Source organism: Notolepis coatsorum (genome assembly GCF_963971535.1).
Source record: "Notolepis coatsorum genome assembly, chromosome: 11".
Lineage (NCBI taxonomy): Eukaryota > Metazoa > Chordata > Actinopteri > Aulopiformes > Paralepididae > Notolepis > Notolepis coatsorum.
The window spans coordinates 49,997,140-50,021,576 of record NC_140175.1 but is presented as its reverse complement, the minus strand read 5'-3'; the positions used below and the strand labels follow the sequence as shown (position 1 = coordinate 50,021,576).

Sequence of the window (24,437 nt, the reverse complement as noted above, 5' to 3'; positions counted from 1 at the left end):
TCTGAAATCAGGAGAAGGCTGACCAAGCTGGTCGCACCAGATCATTAGAGGCTGGACTGGCACAAGTGAGTGGTGTGTTGAATGAATGAATGAAAACCTTTATTTAAAATGGACACCACAGCTACATTGGACCAGTCACAGTGGACAGACCAGATGTGTCGTTTTGCGTGTTTATAGCACAAGTGCTAGTTTTCAACACTAGTCCTTTTCTAAAAGATAGAATAAAATTAACAGTATAATACAGAATTCAAATCACAAATCAGAACAAATAGTTACCAGAACAAGAGTCCATGATCAAAATAACAAAACCAGTCCGCATCTACATATGTGAGCACTGCTGCTTTGATTTCAGCCATACCTTGAGTCCTCTGCTGAAGACGTTGGCATTGGACTCCAGTTTTAAGCCAATAGGCAGAGTTCCATAAGTTTGCCCAGTTAACAGAGAAGGCAGACTGTCCAAACGAACTCTTGCACATGGGAACAGTACAGTCACTATTATTGGAAGCTCGTGTTTTTGCTCTGCTAGAGCTCCAACGTCTAACCACCAGTCCAGAAAATAATGATGATACATGATTGTGCAAACATTTAAAAACAAGTCTAATATTACAGAAAATTACAAAATTGTCAAACGTGAAAAGATTGGGCCTCATTCATGAAGCCATATAAGAACAGATTTAGTTCTTAACTAGCATTTCCTCTTATTTTGTTCTTACCATGGGATACCATGTTTTTTGTTTTTTAAGATATATTTTTTAGCGTTTATCGCTTTTATACTACTGGGCAGTCCAGTAGAGAGAGAGAGAGAGGAGGAACGGGAGACAGAGTGGAGGGAAGACATTCGGCAAATAACGACAGGTCCGGGAATCGAACCCGGGTCGGCCGTGCCGCGACTCAGCGCCTTATGTGGTTCGCCACTGGGGCGCCCCTCAGCAATGTTTTCTTATTGTTGCTTTTCTCTCAGGCAAGACCAAATTCTAAGAGTGGCCGAGAGCACTCTTACCCAGATGAGAAACATTTAAAAAAGCCTACCATTCATAATAATAATACATCAGATTTATATAGCGCTTTTCCTAATGCTCAAAGACACTTTACAAAACAAACAATATAATACAATAGTTTTAGTAGATCAAATAAAAAAATATATAAAAAGGTGAGAGAGGAAGGAGTTCATGGGTTAAAAGCAAACCATTGGTCAATTGCCCCCAAATACAACTTTATAAACCCAGAACTTTTCAATAATAATTATAACTTATTGCGTGCGTCGGGCGGCTACGTGGCGTAGTGGGCAAGGCGCTCGCCACGAATGCGGAGACGCTGGGCTCGCCTGTTCGAGCCCAGCGCTCCACATTGCTTTCAGTTTAGCTGGTCGTTCATACTAATACACATTGGCCGTATTAGGGGGTGGGAAACTGATGGGTGGGGATCGGGCGTTGTGGACAGCGACTCCTACAGGTCGGTTGGTGCGCCTGCGCAGTAGAATCAGGAAGTGTCGGGGGCAGCGTGAGCCTCCCACGCGTTACTCCTCGCCACTGAGAGATCGAGCTGCGCAGGTGAAAAGATGAGACTGCTGTTACCTCAAGTACCGGAGGGGACTTGTGCTATGTATGACTTAGTCCACATTGCAGCCGGCTTGTGGGAGGCAAGAAACAGTGTTCGTGACAGGGGAGGGTTGGATTGGATGATACGAAATTGGGATGGGAGAAAATATAGAAAATGGGAGAAAAAGTGGATAAAAAAAAAAAACGTATTGCGTGCGTCCTGCTTCTGAAATGGATTATATATTGCTGTTAGAACAGTTAGATGCTGGCTGCCCAGGCCGTACACATATAACGCATATTTACAACCTCTCCTCTCTTCTCTTCTCTGCTCCACATACAAGTTCTGAACGCACTCTGGGTTTTAGCCACAGGGACCTTTCAGAGAGAGATGACAGGTGACAGATCCGGTATGAACCTATAGGTTTGGAAATACCGGATCTGTCACCAGTCATCTCTCTCTGAAAGGAGCGAGCATAGGATCAGCGGCATATACATATCAGTATACTGCTCGATTGGTACTTGACAAGCATGCAGTCGTTCAGTATTGACAAAGCGTACTTTGCTGGAACGATTTATTTCACACTATACAGTATGTACGTATAAGTAAGTCTTTATTTGTCATCAGATTAACACACACACATGCGATGAGCGACCCACAGGAACACACACACTGAGTCGCGAGTCATGAGACTTGTGTGCGTGTGTCATTTTGAGATCAGTCGCAAAACACTTCCTGTTGAACGGATCAGATGCCGAACCACGGCTGTTTTACACATGTCTCATTCGCCTTATAAGGAGATGGCGGGCGTGTCTGTATGCAAATGAATTAAGCGCGAACGAGCATTTCAGTTTAAGAATGGTGCGATCGTACTCTGATTCAACCCCGAATGGCTAGTGTGAAAGCCCCCTGAGTGGGATTCGTCATGCAAGACACCTGGATAAGCACAGATTTGGACGTTAAGAACGGCTTGATGAATGTGGCGGTGGCTTTTCTTATTGTTCTCTTAAGAGACAGGTAAGAAAAATAATAAGAGAGTATTGTTGAATGAGGCCCATTGTGCTTACTCAAAACACTGCAGTGATGCCATCGCATTGGTTTAGTTATGGGTTTTAGTATGGTTTGTGAGGTTTGTGACCATGATGTGATACAGTAAGACAAGTGGGAAAGAATCATAGCGTGCATATAAAGTTGAGCAGCTTTAGTTGACAGATCCCTTCTAATAAAACGAAAACAGTGTAAATTAGGCTTGACCTTCTTACATACATAATGTACCTGTTTATCAACTTTTAGGTTCTTGTCTAATATGATTCCTAGCCCTGGTGGTCACAATCTGTTCTGTACACACTCCAGAAAAATACACATTGTTGCTTTAAAGTTAGCAATTTTTTTAAATAGTGCGATACAACACTGGGCAGTTGTTTGCAATGTCATTGTGGTTGAATCTATAAACCACACATACTGTACTGTATAATTAAGAGAAAAAGAATAATACACACTTGATTAAGGAAATCTTTAATGACAAAATGTTTAACAATTTTCCTATTAATAGGGGGAAAAAAATAAATCAAAGCAAATACATTTTTACAATAAATCTTTTGTCGAAGCAGTCAAGAGGGAAACTTCCTCCCTCTGCTGTTCACGTGGGGCCCTGCCCTCCAGTATCCTACTACAACTCCAAAACATCATCTTCAAAGTTAGGATCCCACTCTGTTTCAACTTAAACTTCTGCTTTGTGCATTCACAATCCATCTCCAATGTCACAAAAATAAACTGACAAACACAAAACAAACCAACCAAAAAAGTACAATCCCAAAAAACATCTTTCAAAAAGTTCCATGTTACAAACAACATGTGTGGCACAAAATGATGCATGCAGTATCTCTGACCTGCTTCGGATGGTATTTACAAATACCTCTTTGGGTTTGTTTTAACCTGCTTGGAGGACCAGAAGGGTGGGGCTTTGTGCATCAGGAATATAGTGTCAGCTTAAGTTGTCAATCACAGATAAATATTCCATCTTGCTTTTCAAATAAACTCAACTTTCTGCCAACAACTGTACTGTCCTACAGTATGTCACAAACGCCACCCATCTGGCACTCCAAGTAGGTTAAAATAAACCTTAAAATAAGGTTACTGTAGAATTATCTGTGAATCCTATGTGACCCGGGTCTGTCTGACTGTATGGGAGACAGGACCAGAGAAGCCACAGTGAGGGGTGGGGTGGGACAGTGGGGCACATGGTTTACTGGACCAAACTGGTCCCCACTTCCTGTTGGCAGTACAGGAAACTAGTGAAGAAGAGTTGACCTGCCTTGGACCCAGCTCCATACAGTCTCCTTTACTTGAAGGTCTCTCTTGAGGGAATTGTTTTCAATGACTAACAAAATTAAGTTAAAAGTCTTGTATTACCTCCATATCCAAGCCAAGGTTCAAAGTAAAAAATGTGGTGTGGTTAACTGGTGGATTAGCCTGAGACGTCACATCTATGGAAGGTTATTCAAGCAGCTGTGTGACTGAAAAGGAAAAGGAAACGATTCCCAGAGCTGGATCCAGCCAGGTCTATAATGTGAACATCAAACTAACCGTCTCTACTGCGGACACGCCTACATCTGATCTGAGCACTCAGTCATGCTGCAAAAGTACTGGACCTCAGTCAGCATGCTAGCCAAAACAGACATGGGGTCCAAAGAAATGTCAGTTTATTTGCTGATGACAGGGTAATTATTCCACCATAGGTTGGATAAAAGACTCATGTCAAAGGTTTTTCAATATAAAAAAGGTTGAACAAAATTCCCTTCCTGAATTGAGAGCGAGACAGTAGAGCCTTGGAATGGCAGCTAAGTCAACCCCCCCACCCATACCCTTCATCATCTTCAAGCCGGCATGTTGTGACAGGACCCAAAAGGGAAGCAATGCCTTTATGAACCAGACTTGACTAGTAGGGACCAACACCAACCAGTCTAGGGTCACAGAATCTGTAAATCATTAGTAGCGTTTCTTGAAACCTGCTCAACGCAGCAGATGGGTGGGACTTACTGCATTGGGACAATTCAGACAGTTTCAGGCAAGTTGTCAATCACATTGATTATTGACATATACTAAATTAAGTTTCAGATGTCTAAACTTTCTTGGTGCACATTGTATTGTGCTGAGGCACTAACCCCACCCATCTGGGACTCCCAAGCAGGCTAAAACAAACAAACAATTATTTAGAGATAATATTTGATATTAACAGGATCTTTTGTTCCCTCCAACCACAGTGTGGTGAAGCCTCTCAACTTGTTTAGACCAGAGACTAATAACAGGAGTGGGGTTGAAGGTATATGTAAGGAAGAGTGAACACACCACCTCCTCCACCATCACTAGACCACGGCTTGATAACAAGTGTGTTAGTATGTGTTAGTACGAGATGAACTGACCAGTCAGGACAGCTGTCGAGGCAGACAAGGGGTCTAATCTAGCTCTACGATATGTTGCACACAACCCAGGAGGTTTTGACTTTACACAGGAAATTACATCATCGACACAAAGATGGACAGATGACACAAGCTTCCTGTTCCCCCACATCGCTGCAACCAGGCACCCAACCACTACTTAAGATTGTTTATTGTCATGTGCACAGTTAAACAGACAGTTTGCCGTACAATGAAAATCTTACTTTGCTATCCGCCTATAACACTGTGTTAGGATGAACTGAGCCTGTCTGCTCAACACAGATCTATACACTGCTTTTCCAGTTATCGTCACGTCGTAAATGTTCATATAGCCTAGATTAAAAACTGAATAGATTTGAGGAGAGCGATTTGGGATGGTTACTATGGCAACTTCATTCAAACACTCAAGCTTATATCTTCTCCATAAACCACCATTTGTGTCAACAACAAAAAAATCTAGAGTCATTGTATTTTATAGTAATAATCAACAAAATGACTCGTTTCAAAGGCATGCTCACAGGGCCAGACTAGATCAGGTGGTACAATCTGGCCTTTTTTCTGTTTCCTAGACTGACGCCAGACTGTCCCGGGGAGCGAGGCCAGCGTGGAGTACAAGAGCTTGGTTTGGCTTTAATTCAGTGGCCACCTCCCCTCCCACCCAGAAAACCCCATCCACTATAAACAAGTATACCCAATAACTGGAGAGAGCAGAGTATGACCTTAATTCGCTCATTAAAACGCTTATTACAAATGAGTGAGGGAGATAGGGGTAAGAGAGAGGAGTGGGGGGGGGGGGTCAAGGCAGTACATTTATCCTGAGAACAAGTCAAATCTCAGGCCAGAGAGGAGAGGATAAGAAAGTGGAGAGGAAGACAGGAGAGGAAAGAAGCAAAGAAGAGGAGGAGAAAGGGGGAAAGTTGTAGCAAAGATGATAATTTTTCTTGCAACAGCAAAACGTTCCCCAACAAATCATGGCCGCTACTCAGGCACTTCTTCAGGCTGCTTCAGAAGGAGCTGACAGGGGGCGTGGACAACCTCTTGCCGATGTAGACACTGATAGGTAGATAAACACAGAGGGAGGAGCAAAAGTGTGTACTAGTTAGAAGCCACAAAAAACAGTGGGGGAAAGGGTGTCCGAGCAGGCCTAACATTATATAAAACTAGAATGGGTGCTCATTGGAGCACATTATGTCCTCATGCTATAGTGGGTCATAAATAGTTGCCCCCGATGAAGGACATAGGACATCTACACATATGTTTTGTGTTTTCTCGTGTGGCCTTTTGATTTGAAGCTATAGTCACTCATTGGAATTGATTTCTTTCTCATTTAAAAGAAAGATTGGACACCTTCTTGCCATGGAGTGATCATGTATTTGTATTTTTGTGCTCTCACCATCTTGTTTTTATTCGTGTTTGTTTTAATGTTGTTCTATATGTGAACATTTTCTGTATGCTGCCTTCTTGGCCAGGGCCCACTTGAAAAATCAATGTGATTACCCTGGTTAAATATCAATGTGATTACCCTGGTTAAATAAAGGATAATAAAGTCTCAAGTGCGTCTCCAATCATGGTATGGCTTCTAAGGATTAGGGTCTTGTCCCAGGGAGGGTTATGGTTATTACTTAGGTGTAGTAGTCAGGATTATGGTATTGGTTCTCACCCCAGTCCCAGGCTGGGTTACGGTTAGTATGATTTGGGTAGTGTTTCTTAGAATATACAACCATTAAGACAATGATATGGGTCTACGTTCAGTTGGACCTTAAGCAGAGAGAGTTTTAATATGAAAGAACAGTATTATTTTTTCTGACCCGATATATAAAGTGTCAAGTGTTAGCTAGACTAGATAGGTATCAAGCTGGCATCTCTTGCAGGGCGAACAAATCTAGGCTTTTTTGGTCTCATTCGTCAGTATTTAGCTCACACAGAGAGGACCTGAGAGCGACATAATTGTAACTATTTAGCTGTTTATGCTAATAAACCTGTGTTATAAAGAGAATACCAGGAGCCTGTGTCATATATTATAGCAAGGGGAGATTTCATTTGAGTGACTTTACTTCAACAACACAACACAGAGTCCTATCCTGAAGGAATACAGATAACATTAATTAAAAGTCAACTAAATCTAACAGCCTAGTAGTAAGGATTAGGGTATTGGTCAGTCCCAATTACCCCAGTCCCAAGGCAGATTACAGTTAGGTGTAGTAGTAAGGATTAGGGTATTGGTTGGTTGGTTCTTCTTTCTTACCCCAGTCCCAGGGCCAGGATGTGTGATAGTAGCAGCGAGGGGATAAAGACTTTGAGGAACTCAGCAGAGAAGATCCCTCCTTTCTTCATCGCTCCAGTCTTCCTCATGCTGAGAGTCACTGAACGCCGAGGGTGACGGAAGTGGAACTCTCTACGGAGATGGATAATTATTCATTATTTATACTATACAACTCTTTGGGATAAACACACACAGTGGTTACCAGGGCTTTAATTAACAACCACCACCAGGCAAATGTTCAATAGCACCAGGCACCAACCAAACATCATGGTAGGTTTTTGGTAGTTCTATTTCTTCCAACATGGCTGTCTGTATCCATTGGTAACTACTTTCAAAAATAGTTTTATTAGAAAAATATATTTCTGTGTAGTTGTTGAGCAGGTAAAACATTGGGAAAACATTACATTACTGTTCCACTGTGACTTGTTTAAGATCCAGTCATAAATCAATAAATGACATTTTTGTTTATGTATTTTTCACATAAACACATACTGTAGCAACCGTTGTTTATTCCAACATGGAGGACAAATGGGGATTCTAAACATTCCATGAAAGGCCTTTATTCTGGATTATTCTGTCTGCGGCTGGTAAATCTGTCAGTTCTACTTGCCACTTACGCAGACTTAAGGCAAAAGTTTAGATTTTTTTGAGTCATAGCTCCACTTAAGACCTTTTCGGGCCGATTTTGGGATTCACGAACGGTCCCTTCTCTGGGATTCGCTCTTAGCTAAGAGCAGGATTTAGGAGCACTGAAGAGCAGTCGTAAGTCGGACAGACTGGTGTGCGCCGTGCTCTTAAGGGTTTTATTTGGGAGGAATCATGGTGATTGCGTTCACTCTACAGACATCCTTGGAATGAAATTATCATAATAATAATAAATACGACAATATTTGTATGATAAAAAATAACGTTTTATATTTACAGTCATGCCTCAACGACGCATCGTGATGTCCGGAAAAAAATAATAGCACTACACAAACACTGCAAATGATGGTAAATAAATAACTAAATAAATCAGATACATTTTGTAATTTATTGTTGGGTTTATTTTTATTTTTGGACATTGCTTATTGTATACATTGTAAGAGCCAGTGGATAAACATTCCACTGCTCATCTTACCCGGTAAATAAAACCTTGACTTTGCAGGTGGACTTGAACAGCAATCATGTCAATTTAACCATGCTATCCAATTAACAGTGACCAATCGTGCAATTATTTTGTCCCGTGCTGCGGGTGGTGTCGGCATTCGTGCCTTCATCATACAGTGGCCGGGCTTGACGTGCCGGGACGGCTTGTACTCAACCCATTGCTAAGAAATGTCTGGCCCCATGTGGCGTGGGGCTGTAATCCTTTGCCTGGAAGACTCAAGCATGGGAAGGGGACTAACAGACCAACTCCACCGACTGCTTGGGCCAATCACCCATCCAGCCGTAATAAATGATTACAGAATCCGAAACCAGAACAAAGCAATCCCACCTGAATCGAGCATGCCACCCTACCTAGCACAACTAGCAAAGGAGATGAGATGTATGAGATGAGTGTAATGAGAGTTATTTCATTCATTCATTCAGTGAATGTAGATGGAACACCTTTGGGGAAGTTACTACAGCCACAGGAGAGAGGTTTCTGTATTCAGGGAGGGAGAACGAAGAGGATCCACATATGCAAGGTGTGGGCCCAATTCTCTCTAAAGATGCTGCAAGAAGCCTCCTTGATTGGGAACCAGTTTCTGAAAGGATAATCACTGCCAGGGTTTTATCCAAGGGTCAAAACATCACCATCATTCAGTGCTATGCACCGACAAACTCGGCTGAAACTGAAGAAAAGGAGACGTTTTACCAACAACTGCAAGCAAAGGTACAGAAGACCCCAAGGAGAGACATCCAGATAATCATGGGAGATATGAATGCCAAGGTTGGAAGGGACAACAGGCACTGGAAGAACACCATGGGAACAGAAGGTCTCGGAGAAATGAACCAGAATGAAACCCTCCTTGCAGACTTCTGCACTTTTAATGAACTAATCATCGGAGGGACTTTATTCCCACACAAGCTCACACACAAAGCTACGTGGATCTCTCCCGATCAAAACACAGAGAACCAGATCGACCATATAGCAGTATTAACAAGAAAATGGAGAAAACTACTCTTAGATGTTAGGGTAAAGAGGGGAGCAGACATTGACCATCACCTGCTGATAGGAGAGTTTAGACTCAAACTAGCTGTAAGGAAAAGGGAACAGAGAAAATTCAACATCAGAAAACTAAGGGGTCGCCAGGTTAGGCAGGAAGCGGGGCTTACACTTAAAAACAGATTTCAAGTACTAACAGAAAGAGGAGATGTTGAGGAACAGTGGGGAAGCTGCAAGAAGGCCCTCATTGACACTTTTTGAACAGGTTTTGGGCTATAGGAAAGGTGAAAGAAAAGACTGGATTGCAGATGACACCTGGCAAGACAGAGGAAAGGAAGAACCTTAAAGACAAGTGCAATAGGGAACCAGATATGACAAAGAAAGAAGAATGGAGGCAAGAATACAAACAAAAGAGCAGGGTAGTGAAGAAGAAGATGTGAAGGGACAAGAGAAGATATGTAACCTAGCATGTGAGGCAGAAGTAGCAGCCGGACAGAGAAACATGAAAGATCTTTACAGAATCACAAGACAACTAGTGGGGAAGAACAGAACCATTAGCCGACCAGTGAAGAATAAACAGGGACAACTCATCACACAGGAAGCCCAGCAGCTGGACCGCTGGAGGGAACACTTCCAGGAACTCCTAAATAGACCTCCCCCAGAAATAACACCAGAGATCAGCAGTGTACCATCAGAAACCTTGAAGGTCAACTGTGGGAGGATATTCCCCCCCTTGATATTCTTAAAGCTGATCCCAAAGAGACCACAGAGGTTCTATACCACCTCCTCAACAAGATCTTGGATACAGAGGTCATCCCAATAGAATGGAAAATGGGCTTAATGGTCACCATTCCTAAAAGAGGAAACCTCAGTGAATGAAACTACTAGTCCCTAGCAAAGTTATTTGTAGGATTATCCTAGATAGGATACAAGCAGCCTTAGATGGTCAGTTGAGGAAAGAGCAAGCAGGTTTTAGGAAGGATAAGTCATGCATAGACCATATTGCTACTTTAAGAATTATCATCGAGCAGTGTGTTGAGTGGCAAAACTCCCTGTACATGAATTTTGTAGACTTTGAAAAAGCCTTTGACAGCCTAGATAGGGAAGTGCTTTGGAAACTCCTAGGTCACTATGGCCTACCCTCTAAGATCACCAACCTAATAAAGAACATGTACCAGGATTTCAAGATGGGTGATCTGCAAGGGAAAACTGTAAGACACCTTTGCCATCACAACAGGGGTGCGGCAGGGTTGTCTTCTTTCTCCTTTGATTTTCCTCATTGCCATTGACTGGATCATGAGAAGAAGAACTGAAAATCAATGGACAGGAATCCAGTGGATCTTGTTTACCCAGCTCGAGGACCTGGATTTCACAGACAACCTTGCACTAGTCTCTGAAAACCACACACACACACACATGCAACAGAAGACAGGTTACAGACTAACAGTGACCAGCTTGGACTCAAGATCAACACAGGAATATATATATATTAGAATATCGAGGAAATGGTCATTTATTTCAGTAATTCTATTCAAAAAGTGAAAATGATTACACAGAGTGAAATATTTCAAGCCTTTATTTCTTTTAATTGAGATGATTATGGCTTACAGCTAATGAAACCCCAAAGTTCTGTATCTGAGAAAGTTAGAATATTACAAGACCAATTAAAAAAAGATATACAGCATATACGGGCCTATATAGAGAAATGTCGGCCTACTGAAATGTATATGCACTCAATACTTGGTCGGGGCTCCTTTTGCATGAATCAATGCGGCGTGGCATGGAGGCAACCAATATATTTCCTCCATATTTATCCTTAATTTATTGAGATGCATCTGTACATTGTGGGAGAGACACTTACCGTCCGTTTCAGTATCCGCAACCAACAGGTGAGACATGCTGGGTGTTGGGACCGCAGCTGCTGAGAACAGGAGACGGTGCACCAGGCCTGTCTCCATGTCCTCAGCACCTGGCACACATGTGACCACCATGGTGCCCATGATACGCTGGGCACCTCGGACAGCCCGGGCCCGTTGTTCCTCCTCCAGTGACCAGCATGCCTCTCCTGTGCTTCGCAATCCTCTTCTTGGACTTATTTTTTAGGTCTACCCATTTTTTTTATTCTTTGGCCACTGTGCGCCCCTCTCTGGACACTGCGTTAACCTCCCCCGTTAACAAGTCCCATGCCTCTTTTTTATGCGTAGCCCTGTACCCCATGCTAACACTACTGAATAATATTTAATACTTTTCCACTCCCAGCAGGAGTACCTCCAACTCCACACTGCTGAAATTCGCTCTGCGTTTGCCTCCAGATGCGCCTGTGAGTCTCATAATTTTTAGGATTCCATTTGCACACGGCTCTGTTGGCTGGCTTTATAAGGAGCTGGCGGGGTGTGTCTGTATGCAAATTCAGGTGTACGAGAACGTGCTTCTAGTTTGAAAAATAAGTGACGTGACGTCATGTGTTGATGAATCCGGGGGTAACTGTCGTAGTTTCTCTTACGAACTTCCAACGAGGTTGTCATAAGAGGAAACTTAAGACAATGTTGGTGAATGAGGTCCAATAATTTCCCACCTTGATGATTTCACCACCATGATGATTTCACCACCTTGATGATTTTACCACATTGATGAATTTACCACATTGATGATTTTACCTGTCAATTAGATTTGTACAACTTCCAAAGCATGGCTGCCAAAGTGGCTAGCAGCAGGCGTTGCATTACTTACAATTCAACCAATTCAGGAAGTGGATTTTGAAATAATGATACAGCATGCATAGGCTGTTCTGTACAACCTATTAACAAATACCATTGCTTGTATCTAGTCTTACTTGGGGGGTGTTCTCTGTATATATGTGTCTGGAATAAGTCTGTTATGTATCTAGTCTTACTTGGGGGGTGTTCTCTGTATATATGTGTCTGTTATGTATCTAGTCTTACTTGGGGGTTGTTCTCTGTATATATGTGTCTTGTTATGTATCTAGTCTTACTTGGGGGGTGTTCTCTGTATATATGTGTCTAGAATAAGTCTGTTATGTATCTAGTCTTACTTGGGGGTTGTTCTCTGTATATATGTGTCTGTTATGTATCTAGTCTTACTTGGGGGGTGTTCTCTGTATATATGCGTCTGTTATGTATCTAGTCTTACTTGGGGGGGTGTTCTCTGTATATATGTGTCTGTTATGTATCTAGTCTTACTTGGGGGGGTGTTCTCTGTATATATGTGTCTGTTATGTATCTAGTCTTACTTGAGGGATGCTCTTTGTATATATGTATCTGTTATGCGTCTAGTCTTACTTGAGGGATGCTGTCAGTATATACTGTATGTGTCTGTTATGTATCTAGTCTTACTTGGGGGGAATGTTCTCCGGCCTGCTGGACCAGTCGGCCACCCATTCTGCATCCTTCATCAGAATGTCCATGTCTCTGTCCTTATCCAAGTCTTCCTCCGACTGGAACACGAACACGAACACGAACACGAACACGAACACACACACGTCTCAGTATTACTATGTAACACCCTCAGCCTAGGGACAGCTAAGCATGCTCGCTCATCATAATGATATAATTCAGGACAAACAAGACGTGTGTGTGTATATGTTTATGCGTGCATGCATGTGCAAGTATGGTTACCAAGTGTAAGAGGTATGTTTCATTCTGTGAGTCTGGAATTAAAACCACACGGACATGACATAACAGGAATGTTTGTGTGCATTTTTATACCCATGTGAGCTTTGTTCAGTTCCTGAATCAGAAAATCTCTCCTCATCTCCAGCACTCCTTTAATGCTGCTGATGCAGAGGGCGGAACCCTCCAACTGGTGTTTCTATTTAGTTTTTATTTAGCCTTTATTTTACCACTTTACCCATTTAGTCCCATTGAGGGTCAAAATCTCTATTCCAAGGGAGACCTGGCCAAATTAGCAGCAGAGGTTATACACACTGAATGTGTAATACAGGTGCAGCTCGATAAATTAGAATATCGTGGAAAAGTTATTTTATTTCAGTAATTCAATTCAAAAAGCGAAACTCTTGTAGATTATAGATTCATTACACAAAGTGAAATATTTCAAGCCTTCATTTGTTTAAATTTAGATGATTATGTCTTACAGCTCATGAAAGCCCAAACTTCTGTATCACCAATAAAAAAATAAAAATAGATGTATTTTTCTTTTGTATATAGAAATGTCGGCCTTCTGAAAAGTATGTTCATGTATGTTCCCTCAGTACTTGGTTGGGGCTACTTTTGCACAAATTACTGCATCAATACAGCTAAATATATTGACTTTTCCACGATATTCTAATTTATTGAGCTGCACCTGTACATACAATGTGGCTTCCTTCTCTAGTGAAACTCTCATTAACTTTTATACAGCGTTTGTATCGCCGTGGTAACACAGACCAGAGGAGGCCAGGGAATACCTAAATTGTGTCACTGTGATGTCACTGTGGACTCCTGGAGGAACCTAAATGATGTCACTGTGATGTTATTGTGGATTCCTGGAGGAACCTAAATGATGTCACTGTGATGTTATTGTGGATTCCCGGAGGAACCTAAATGATGTCACTGTGATGTTATTGTGGATTCCTGGAGGAACCTAAATGATGTCACTGTGATGTTATTGTGGATTCCTGGAGGAACCTAAATGATGTCACTGTGATGTTATTGTGGATTCCTGGAGGAACCTAAATGATGTCACTGTGATGTTATTGTGGATTCCTGGAGGAACCTAAATTATGTCACTGTGATGTTATTGTGGACTCCTGGAGGAACCTAAATGATAAAATAATAATAATGGCTTGAATTTATATAGCGCCTTTCACATACCCAAGGCGCTTTACAATAAAAGTGGGAGGGGAGAGGATAATGGTGACATAAACTAAGAAACAAAATACAAAACAGAACAGAACAAAACAGAACAGAAGAAAAACAGAACAAAACAAAACAGAACAGAAGAAAAAGGAACAAAACAAAATAGAACAAAGCAGAATGAATGGGATAGTCGGGAGCATCCGAGACCATAGGCCTGGGTGAAGAGATAAGTCTTCAGCAGGTTTTTGAACTGGACAACAGAATTTGCATTGTGGCTGTCCATGGGGAGGGAGTTCCAGAGGATGGGGGGCAGCCACACTAAAAGCCCTGTCCCCGAACGTCCGCAACCTGGCTTGTGGGATGGTAAGCAAGCCTGTGTCAGAGGAGTGGCGATTCCGGGAGGGGGTGTAGGTGTGGAGAAGGCCGGATAGGTATTGAGGGGTGGTGGTGTGTAGGGATTATATGTCAGCAGGAGGATTTTAAAGGTGACACAATATTTTACAGGAAGCCAGTGGCGGTGAATGAGGGTGGGGGTGATGTGCTGCCAGGGTTGCGTGTATGCTTTCCGCAACGCAGTTGTGTTTCTGCGTTCCTTTTTTTGCGCTCTGATTGGCCGAGCGCGCGCATGCACATGAGCCGCGGTAAGCCTCTCAGCCAGGCAGGAATACTAAACTCCGCTTAGCGCAATTTATACAAATGGAAGTATTGATTTCGCCGTAACGAATCATTAAAAAAAGATACCGTTAACTGGAATATGTTGTTTCTTTACACATATGTTGGATTATGTAATTGGTTTGTCATGAGCGGTGGGGCTAATCGAAAGGACTGGACAAGGACAAGTTAAACTAACCTAAAGTTAGTTGTTCACCAACAATCTACAGACACAAACAAACACAGAACCGGACTGTTATATTAAATTAATTGATTGCTGTTTAACACGTCCGTGTCCAGTCCTTTCGATTAGCCCCACCGTTCATTGTAAACAATGATGCATGTAGTTACTGTGTGTTGTTGTAGCCACCGGTTAATTCACGATTTTTTATTGGTTTGTCATGACAAACCAATTACATAATCCAACATATGTGTAAAGAAACAACACATTCCAGTTAACGGTATATTTTTTTAATGATTCGTTACGGCGAAATCAATACTTCCATTTGTATAAATTGCGTTAAGCGGAGTTTAGTATTCCTGCCTGGCTGAGAGGCTTACCGCGGCTCATGCGCATGCGCGCGCTCGGCCAATCACAGCACAAAACGGGAATGCGGAAACACAACTGCGTTGCGGAAAGCATACACGCGCCAGGGTTTGTTGCGGGTGAGAACCCTGGCGGCAAAGTTATGAACGTACTGAAGCCTATCCGGGCCTTTGTGGGTCACCCCGGATAGGACTCCATTACAGTAGTTCAAGCAGGAGGTGATAATGATGAGGGTTTCAGCCACAGAGTCTGTAAGTGAGAGCCGGAGTCTTGAGATGTTCTTGAGGTGAAAAAAGGCTGATTTTATGACAGATTTTATATGGGGGACAAATGAGAGTGTGGAGTCCAGAATGACACCTAGGTTGCGAACTTCTGAGAAGGGGAGAATGGAGCAGCCATTGATGGTGAGGACTAGATCCCCAACTAAATGATGTCACTGTGATGTTATTGTGGATTCCTGGAGGAACCTAAATGATGTCACTGTGATGTTATTGTGGATTCCTGGAGGAACCTAAATGATGTCACTGTGATGTTATTGTGGATTCCTGAAGGAACCTAAATGATGTCACTGTGATGTTATTGTGGATTCCTGGAGGAACCTAAATGATGTCACTGTGATGGACCTCAATGTCTCTAAGACTAAGGACATGATAATTGACTTCAGACACAACCCCGATCATCAAGCCAGTGTAGCTAGTGTAATTCACGATGAGGATGTCCAGATTGTTGAATCGTACAAATACCTGGGAACTGTGTTTGACTGTAAACTGAAGTTCAACCTAAATACAGAGTCTATTGTTAAAAAAGGTCAGCAGAGGATCTACCTGCTGAGAAAGCTGAACTCTTTTAATGTTAGTGTGAAGATCCTGAGCACTTTTTATAGTTATTTTATTGAAAGCCTCCTAACTTTTTCTTTTATCTGCTGGTTCAGTGGCCTGTCCATTAAAGATAGGAACAGCCTACAGTACATAGTGAAAGTGTGCTCCAAAATAATTGGAGTAAAACAGAGACCTATGTTCTCACTGGACGGACCAGGTGGTCAAGAAGGGGACGAGCATCATTAATCAACCCCTCCACGCTCTGTCTCAGCGGTTTTCACTGTTGCCTTCTGGCCGCCGTTATGACGTCCCACCAAGTAGGACCAACCGCTACGCCAAATCTTTTGTCCCCTCGGCTATCAGACTTTTAAACACAGACGGTAGTCATTTTAAGTAGCCTTTTGCACTTGGTTGTCTGTTTTTACTTTTACTTTTACTGCTGGATTGTGTATCACATGGAGTGCTTCTCTTTTTATTTGCAGTGCTGTTGTTGAGATGTTTTGTTGTTTGTTTGTCTTTGTTGCTTGTTGGTGAAGCTGCAAATATGAATTGCCCCACGCGGGATCAATAAAGTTGTCTGAATCTGAATGTTATTGTGGATTCCTGGAGGAACCTAAATGATGTCACTGTGATGTTATTGTGGATTCCTGGAGGAACCTAAATTATGTCACTGTGATGTTATTGTGGATTCCTGGAGGAACCTAAATGATGTCACTGTGATGTTATTGTGGATTCCTGGAGGAACCAAAATTATGTCATGGCAGCTTTATGAACGTCCACCATTATATTGTTAGTTTATCACGTTAGCTTTGCCTCATGCCGTCCCTGTGTAGAGTCTCAGCTGTTACCTGGCTGTCTCTCCTACTGGACACGTCCACGTCGAAGATGATATGTTCATCATCCTGGGGGCTGTGGGGCCGAGGAGGGCTGTGGGCGGGACCAAAAAAACAAACGAATTTGTTACAAAACACACAGACTAGTATACAATCATCATGACTGCTGTTGAACTTTTGACCAGGCTGGAAATTCCTGCTTGCTCGTTAAACCATTCAAGGCCAAACCCAAGATAAGTCGGGTTAACTTGCCATGCTCTGGGCGCCAAACCCGAGAAATCTCGGGTTTTAATCGATATTTCTTTGATTCACTATATCCATTCAATTTTCATCCATCTAGCCTGATGTTATCATTGGGAATGGGTCTGAGCTCGCAAAGGGCAAATACCGCCGCCTATCATCTCCCGGATGGTAATGCACATCATTGGAATCCCTCTGGCTGGGGTTGTGCAAAAAAAAAGTCCGGTCCAGGTTTTACTGGGGACACTCTGAGCAGCGTGGATTATGTGTTTTGGATATATAACGTTGGATCAATAAACGCGATCAATATTTGGAATGGCGATCAGGAATTGGATTAATCTTTTTGCAGGACATCAGATGTGAGGTAAGGGCTCTATGTTACCAATCTTGGGTTAATCAGATGTTTCTTTCACAGCGATCACAACGTGTCTGTGTGTGTGTGCCGTTGGCTCCGACCAAGGCACGGTTAAGCGATTTTTCAGCCCGCTTCTGTATCGTGCATGAGGACACATATACTATCGATAATCTAGCGTTTATTTGAAAACGATTCATAAATCAGCCAAAAAATGACAACGTGTTTTGTGTATTCCACTAAAGGGCTATTATCGCGTCTTTCTCTGGAATTACTAGAAATCACCAAAACTATACTCGTATTCAAAGCGGTATAAAATGGCGGCTGGGTGGTGTAGCGGACATTGCGCTCGTCACCAACGCAAGAGACACCGGTGAAGCATGTCTATGTTTTTCAATGTGTATATAATGTAAAATATTGGTGGGTATATAATGTAAAATATTGGTGGACAGCATCTACTCATAGTCATCTCAGAGGAGGAGGATAACAGAGAGAGTGTGTGTTAGGAGCTGACTAACCCCAACAGATGAGGCTGTGCTGTTATCATCAACAGCTGATAGCCACAGCGTTTGTTTGGGGTAAGTTAATATCAACATCACCGCTGCCATAGTGATTTGGGTCAAAAGACAGCGTGTCACATAGCAACGAGAAGAGGGGCCGGGACTGTCGTTGCTATGGCAAGAATATTATAATGTGAGTTTCCTTCCGGGGAAGTTAGATTCAGATTCAACGCACAGACGAGAAGAGCTTGATCAAAGACTTTGAAACGACCCCCCTCCCCCGGTGGAGGGGAGGACTGAAGTGCCACGACGACAGGGAAGGCTCTTTGGATAACAGCTAGGCCGCGACGACCACCGAGCGGGGTGAAAGGAGAAATCCATTAGAATAATGAATTTAGGGGCAGTCAGGTGGCGTAGCGGAGATTCCAGCTCGAATCCAGCTCCCGGCGTGTCACCAGCTTGGCTGGCCGTTCACACTAATACAATTGGCAGTATTAGAGGGTGGGAAAGCTGGCGGGGGGGGTCCGGGTCGTTGTAAACAGCGACTCCTACAGTTCGGTCGGGGCGCCTGCTCAGCGCAGATAGGATCTAAGGGGGGGTAGTGTGATCCTTCCACACGTTACACCCTCTCAGTGAGAGTCCGCGCTGCCAGGTGAAAAGAAGCGGTTGATTGGCTAGACGTGTGTCGGAGGAAGCACGTGATAGCCTCCACTCTCCCAGACTGACTGTGGGGGGTAAGTGCGCAGCGACCAGGAAGGGGATTGGGAATTGGCATAACGACTAAACATTGGGATGGGAGAAAATCGGAGGAAAAAGGAGGGGGAAAAAAGAATAATGAATTTAGTTCCTTCCAAAGACTTTTCAAGGACAATACAGAACTGGTTTACATCTTGTACGAGGCTATGTTTATAAGAATAAACATGAGGATCTAAGGAAAGAGATCAAGTTGCAGTGTCGTTTCTTATGACTATGGATGTACTCAGGGGTTGCAATAAACACAACGCACAACAGAGAGAGTCACGAAGGAGCCATGATGAGACGAGATTGGCTGATTGCCAGAATCCAACACCGGGTTCGACTCCGGCTGTCGGCGTTGCCTCTGGCTTGGGCCGGCCATCATACTAACTCAATTGGCAGGGTTAGCGGGTGGAAGTCGATGGGTGGTAATCTGGACGTTGTGGACAGCGACTCCTACAGGTCGGTTGGGGGACGCCTGCACAGCAGAGACAGGAAATGCCGGGGGTAGTGTGAGCCTCCAACACGTTACACCTCGCCAATGAGAGTCCGCGCTGGCAGGTGAAAAGATGTGACAGGCTGCCTCCACATGTATCGGAGGGGACATGTGATGCAAGGCTTCTATCCTCCCTACAACCGGCCAGTGGGGGGCATATGCAAGCAACGTTCAAGACAGGGGAGGGGAGAATTGGCACCGCAAAATTGGGATGGGAGAAAAATAGGAAAAGAGGAGAAAAAGTGGATAAAGAAAAAGAAACAGTATAAAATGGAAATGTACAGATGAAAAAACAATCCGTTTTGTACATGTTGACTGCAAGCAACTCATTGATAAGCGACGGGTGTATTAGACCCATAGCCATAATTTAAGATATATTCTAAGCACTCGCAAATAAGTCATATCCTCCATTGGATAAAGCACTGGCACTAAAGGGTCACAGCGCCCTCTGCTGTTGGCGCCGGAAGTGTTAAATAGGACAAAATCTCATTTGAATTGATGGTTATTAATGAGATTTCCAGGGATTTTAGTTTGGATCTGGTTGAGTCAAAATGGGTCTGGGCCAGCTGTCATGTTAACAGTGATCTGGTTGAGTCAGAATGAGTCTGGGCCAGCTGTCATGTTAACAGTCCTTAGGCATCGTCAGGTGACTCAGACACAGCTGACTAGCAGGCTGCCGCTAACAACAACAGAACAGAAACAGAACAATAACACTGTCCTGGACGAAGCCAGGGACCATTTCACTACAATACATCCGTACTGTTTCATTCCCAGCCTGCAGTGGAAGGAATTAAGTCTTTTAGTTCTTTAAATATCTGGTTGCAGGGGGCGCCCCAGTGGCAAACCACATAGGCGCGCTCAGCCGCGACACGGCCGACCCGGGTTCGACTCCCGAACCCGTCGTTATTTGCCGAATGTCTTCCCCCCACTCTGTCTCCCATTCCTCCTCTGTCTCTCTCTACTGGACTGCCAAGTAGCAATAAAGCGATAAAACGCCAAAAAGAAATCTTTAAAAAATATATATATATCTGGTTGCAGGCGGTCAGGTGGCGTAGCAGAGATTGTGCTTGTCACGAATGCAAGAGGCTGCGGTCTCGACTCCCGGAGAGTCAGCATTGCCTTGGCTTGGGCTGATCGCTATACTAACTCGTTTGGCTGAGTTAGGGGGAGGGAAGCCGTGGGTGGGTCCTGGGCGTTGTGGACAGCGACCCCTACAGTTCGGTTGGGGCGCCTGCACAGCGAGGGTAGGATCTGGAGAAAGGTAGTGTGACCTTCCACACGTTACACTCTCCCGGTGAGAATCTGCGCTGCCAGGCTGGCTGCCGGCTGGCTGCACATGTGTCGGAGGAAAACATGCGACAGTCTCCGGCCTCCCGGACCAACAGTAGGGGGGGGTGCGCAACAACCAGGAAGGGGGTTGGGAATTGGCATAACGACCAACAGTGGGATGGGAGAAAAATCGGAAAAAAGGAGGGGGAAAAAGATAATAAAAAAAATATATATATATATATCTGGTTGCAGGGCTTTGTTTTGAATGGAATTCACACAAATCCCTGTTCATCACACTAAGTAGACAGGTTTCAGTCTCTTTATAGCGTTTTCCATGGATTTTAGAGCTACTGCTACTATTTTAGATGCATGGCTATTAATGGGAGTTGCAAGGTAAGCACAACCACATACTAGGGATGTGTTGATTTGAAACCTTTGGTCGATATCAATAACCGATATTAACATTTCTGTTATGGTCGATAACTAGGGATGTTCGATATTGGCTTTTTTACCAATATCCGATATACCGAGATTGTCCAACTCTTAATTTCCGATACCGATATCAACCGATACCGATATATGCGGGGTTCCCCCCCGCCCCCAAAACGGAATAATTTCAGGTAATTAACATTACATATCTCTTGTCGTGGAATTAACACAACATTATGCATACTTTTGACAATAAATAAAATCAGAATTTGTTATTACTTGCTTGCCTGGGTAAATAAATGTAAAAAAAAAGAATAAAAAATAAAATTATTTTTTGAAAACCAATACCGATCAGTTCCGATATTACATTTTAATGCCAATATCGGTAGGCCGATTATATCGGACATCCCTATCGATAACCAATATGTCAATGTGATCTGTATAAATAAAACTAAATTCTATGATAATCAACTTTTGTACATACTATTTTTGTACATACTTAAACAATGTTAACAATGTTAACTATCACCAGCTGATATATGTTTGCAGATATATATCTGCCAAGTTTTGCTCATTGGACCAATACAGAATAAATATCTGTATCATTGGCCGATACCAATATATGGTGCATCCCTACCCATACTAAAACTCTACTGAACTGGTGACTACAGGCTATCAGGCTAATGTGAGGAGATGAGGAGAAGCCTTTATAGCCTCGGTATGTTCTGTTAAAATGGCCGACCTGTCGCAGGAGGAGTTGCTCCGGCTGGACTCGTGCTGAGCGTCTAGGAGGATCTTCTCCATGTCTCCGTTATGGATGGAGGAGGAGGACGGAACGTGTTCCAGCCCCCCTACCATGGCCTCCTCCTCCTCCACCACCTGGGCCAGGGGCAGCAGCGCCTCTGTCCCGCCCATCATGGAGGACGACTGGCTCGAACCTGACGCAGCCCTGTTCATCTCTAACTCCACCCAGGACCCTGAATGAATATAGAAAACACACATACATAGACATATTCAGCAATGCAATAACAAAAACAAATAGCAGAAAAAGCAAAGGGGAAGAAAAGGGCGATTATGGTGGGCAATGAATGGGAGGCGATGACCTCATTGAAAATCAACACTACTGAATAAGTCATTGACTAAACTGTCCTTTGTGCATTGTGTGCACCAATCAACTGCTTAAACATCAGGAATGTCAATTTGCAATAATGTAAATTTTATATTTTCTTTAATTTTGACATCAAAACTAGCCAAATCACTACCCTAGCTTACCCTCTTTGGTTGTACAGTCTTCAAAAAGGTCAAATACGTCATCCACCAAAATATAACAGAACATACCCCTTTTTTATTTTATAAATATCTGCTGAATGACTATCTGAGATTTTGTAAATCTAAAGGGATTTACAAAACAGGTGAAATGCTAAAGCAGGCAGAACACGCAACAAAAAAGCACAAGAAGAACACATCACACAAAATGCAAAGCTATTGAATAAAATGTCAGTTGATTCCACTAATCTGATGCTTTGGGGGAGGCAGGTTCACTCTCCAGGCTGAGCAGGGCAGCACACTAGCTTTTCTCTCTGCAGTCTATTCACCACAAGCCTATTTCACCATCAAACTACTACATACATGTTTATTATAAAGAAGCAGGAAAACCACTGGTTACCTGTAAACGTGACAGCCGTGATGTAGAGAAGAGCAGCTCAGACCACAGAGTTCACACAGGACCTCAGCAGGAGGCTGCTGCTGGTAATTCTAAGGTCCCGCTGACAGATTTTGCCTTTCAACTCAGGAAATATGAACTGAAGCTCTGTCCTTGTGGTGGAGACGTGAACACAGAACAGCTGATCAGCCTGATGTCTCTCTCCCTGCTAAAAGTCTCTCTGGTAGAGCTGGAGTAGCTCCTTGGGCCATGATGACTCGGTCTCCCTGGCTGACCTTGTTTCAACCAACGGATACAATGTTGTATCTGTACCGCCTAGCCTCCACCTGGGTCGGTCTAGGTCACGCAGGGGTTCTCAAAGTGGGATCCAACTTCAATAGAAGTTAACTAATGACTGGGATATATAAGAGTGAATATACTAATTAATCACAGGCTTCACTCTCTCCAATGTAATCTCCCCACCTAAAGTCTAGACGTTAATGGAATTCTGGAATAAGTCATATCTAACAACAAAGGTCTTTTCAGATGGGGGTCCCTGAGACAAAGTCTATTAAAATGTCAGCCACACAGTTACTGGCTTCCACACAGTCACTAGCTTCCACACAGTCAGTCACTGGCTTCCACACAGTCACTGGCTTCCACAGCCAGTGTTACAGTGGGTGACAATATTGTCACAAGGAAAGATGAAATTACATACCTGGGTTCCATCCTAGAGGCAAATCTTTCCTGTGACAAAATGGCAACCAATGTAATCAAAAAAGTCAACCAACAAACAAGATTCTTGTACCGGATCTTCTCTCTGGTAAACAAGAATACCCTGAAGACTCTAACAGGAGCACTCATTCAAGGGTACTACGACTATGCTTGCACCTCATGGTACCAAAGCACCTCAAAGGCACTAAAAACAAGATTATACAAACATCACAAAACAAACCGTACTGCTTGACCTTACTCCTAAAACCCACCTCACCCCTGCCCATTTTGACAACCTAGGATGGCTTAGAGTAGACGACAGAGTATGAATGAATGAATGAATGACTTTATTTGACAATATAAAAAATAAACATGTGACAGAAGAGCACAGTCAGGATATACTGCCAAGGATGAAACACAAAAAAGCTCAGAGCTTATTTCCATTGTGGTCCTTGTAGGGGGGAGGGGGAGTGTGATGCTTGATACATGCATCATACAAAACGTGACATCACAACACATCACATATACCATTTAACATTTATATACATAACAGACGCATACAACATGCAAGGGTGCCTTAAGCTAAGTGTCTAGGTCAAGTATAGTCCCTTTTGAGCCATGTCTTCAGGCTGGACTTGAATCTAACGGCATTGTCTACGATTTTCAGGTCACTGGGCAGACTGTTCCAATAGATAGCTGCTGAATATAGAAATGACTCCTTCCCCATACAGCTCCTGAATCTGACTGGCACAAAGTCAGTTGAGCTGCGCTTAGTTTGGTATGCATGGGTGTCTCTGATTCGGTTGAAGTAGTTGTTAAAGTACACTGGCACTACCCCGTGCACTATTCTGTGAACTAGGCACATCCCTATCTGGTTTACTCTGTCTTCCACCTTAAGCCATCTCATGATCTCAAAGTGAGATGGGTCAAGGTGGGTTCGGGCAGGTAGCCTTAGTATTACCCGGATTAGCTTATTTTGTGATGTCTGTAGTTTTATTTTCTGACTTTTGGGGGCACTGTTGTACCAGGA

The 24,437-nt window shown here is 43.2% G+C and overlaps 1 protein-coding gene across 2 annotated transcripts in view; it reads right to left on the bottom strand.

Annotated features, from left to right (window-relative positions):
- Window positions 1–3,035: 3,035 nt before the first annotated feature.
- The window catches only part of LOC311237549 (BCL2/adenovirus E1B 19 kDa protein-interacting protein 3-like), a 40,275-nt gene continuing 18,873 nt past the window's right edge, over window positions 3,036–24,437 (bottom strand). The window contains exons 1-6 of one of the 2 annotated variants that reach the window (XM_084325494.1): window positions 22,718–22,843; window positions 21,794–22,028; window positions 17,046–17,124; window positions 12,721–12,821; window positions 7,219–7,368; window positions 3,036–6,026 (exon numbers count right to left, since the gene is read on the bottom strand). In XM_084325494.1, coding sequence (XP_084181620.1) covers window positions 5,978–6,026; window positions 7,219–7,368; window positions 12,721–12,821; window positions 17,046–17,124; window positions 21,794–22,008 — 594 coding nt within the window. In that variant the 5' untranslated portion in view covers window positions 22,009–22,028; window positions 22,718–22,843 and the 3' untranslated portion in view covers window positions 3,036–5,977. Of the gene's footprint in view, window positions 6,027–7,218; window positions 7,369–12,720; window positions 12,822–17,045; window positions 17,125–21,793; window positions 22,029–22,717; window positions 22,844–24,437 lie in introns of those variants that run through there. The other variant, XM_084325493.1, reaches the window with a different exon arrangement.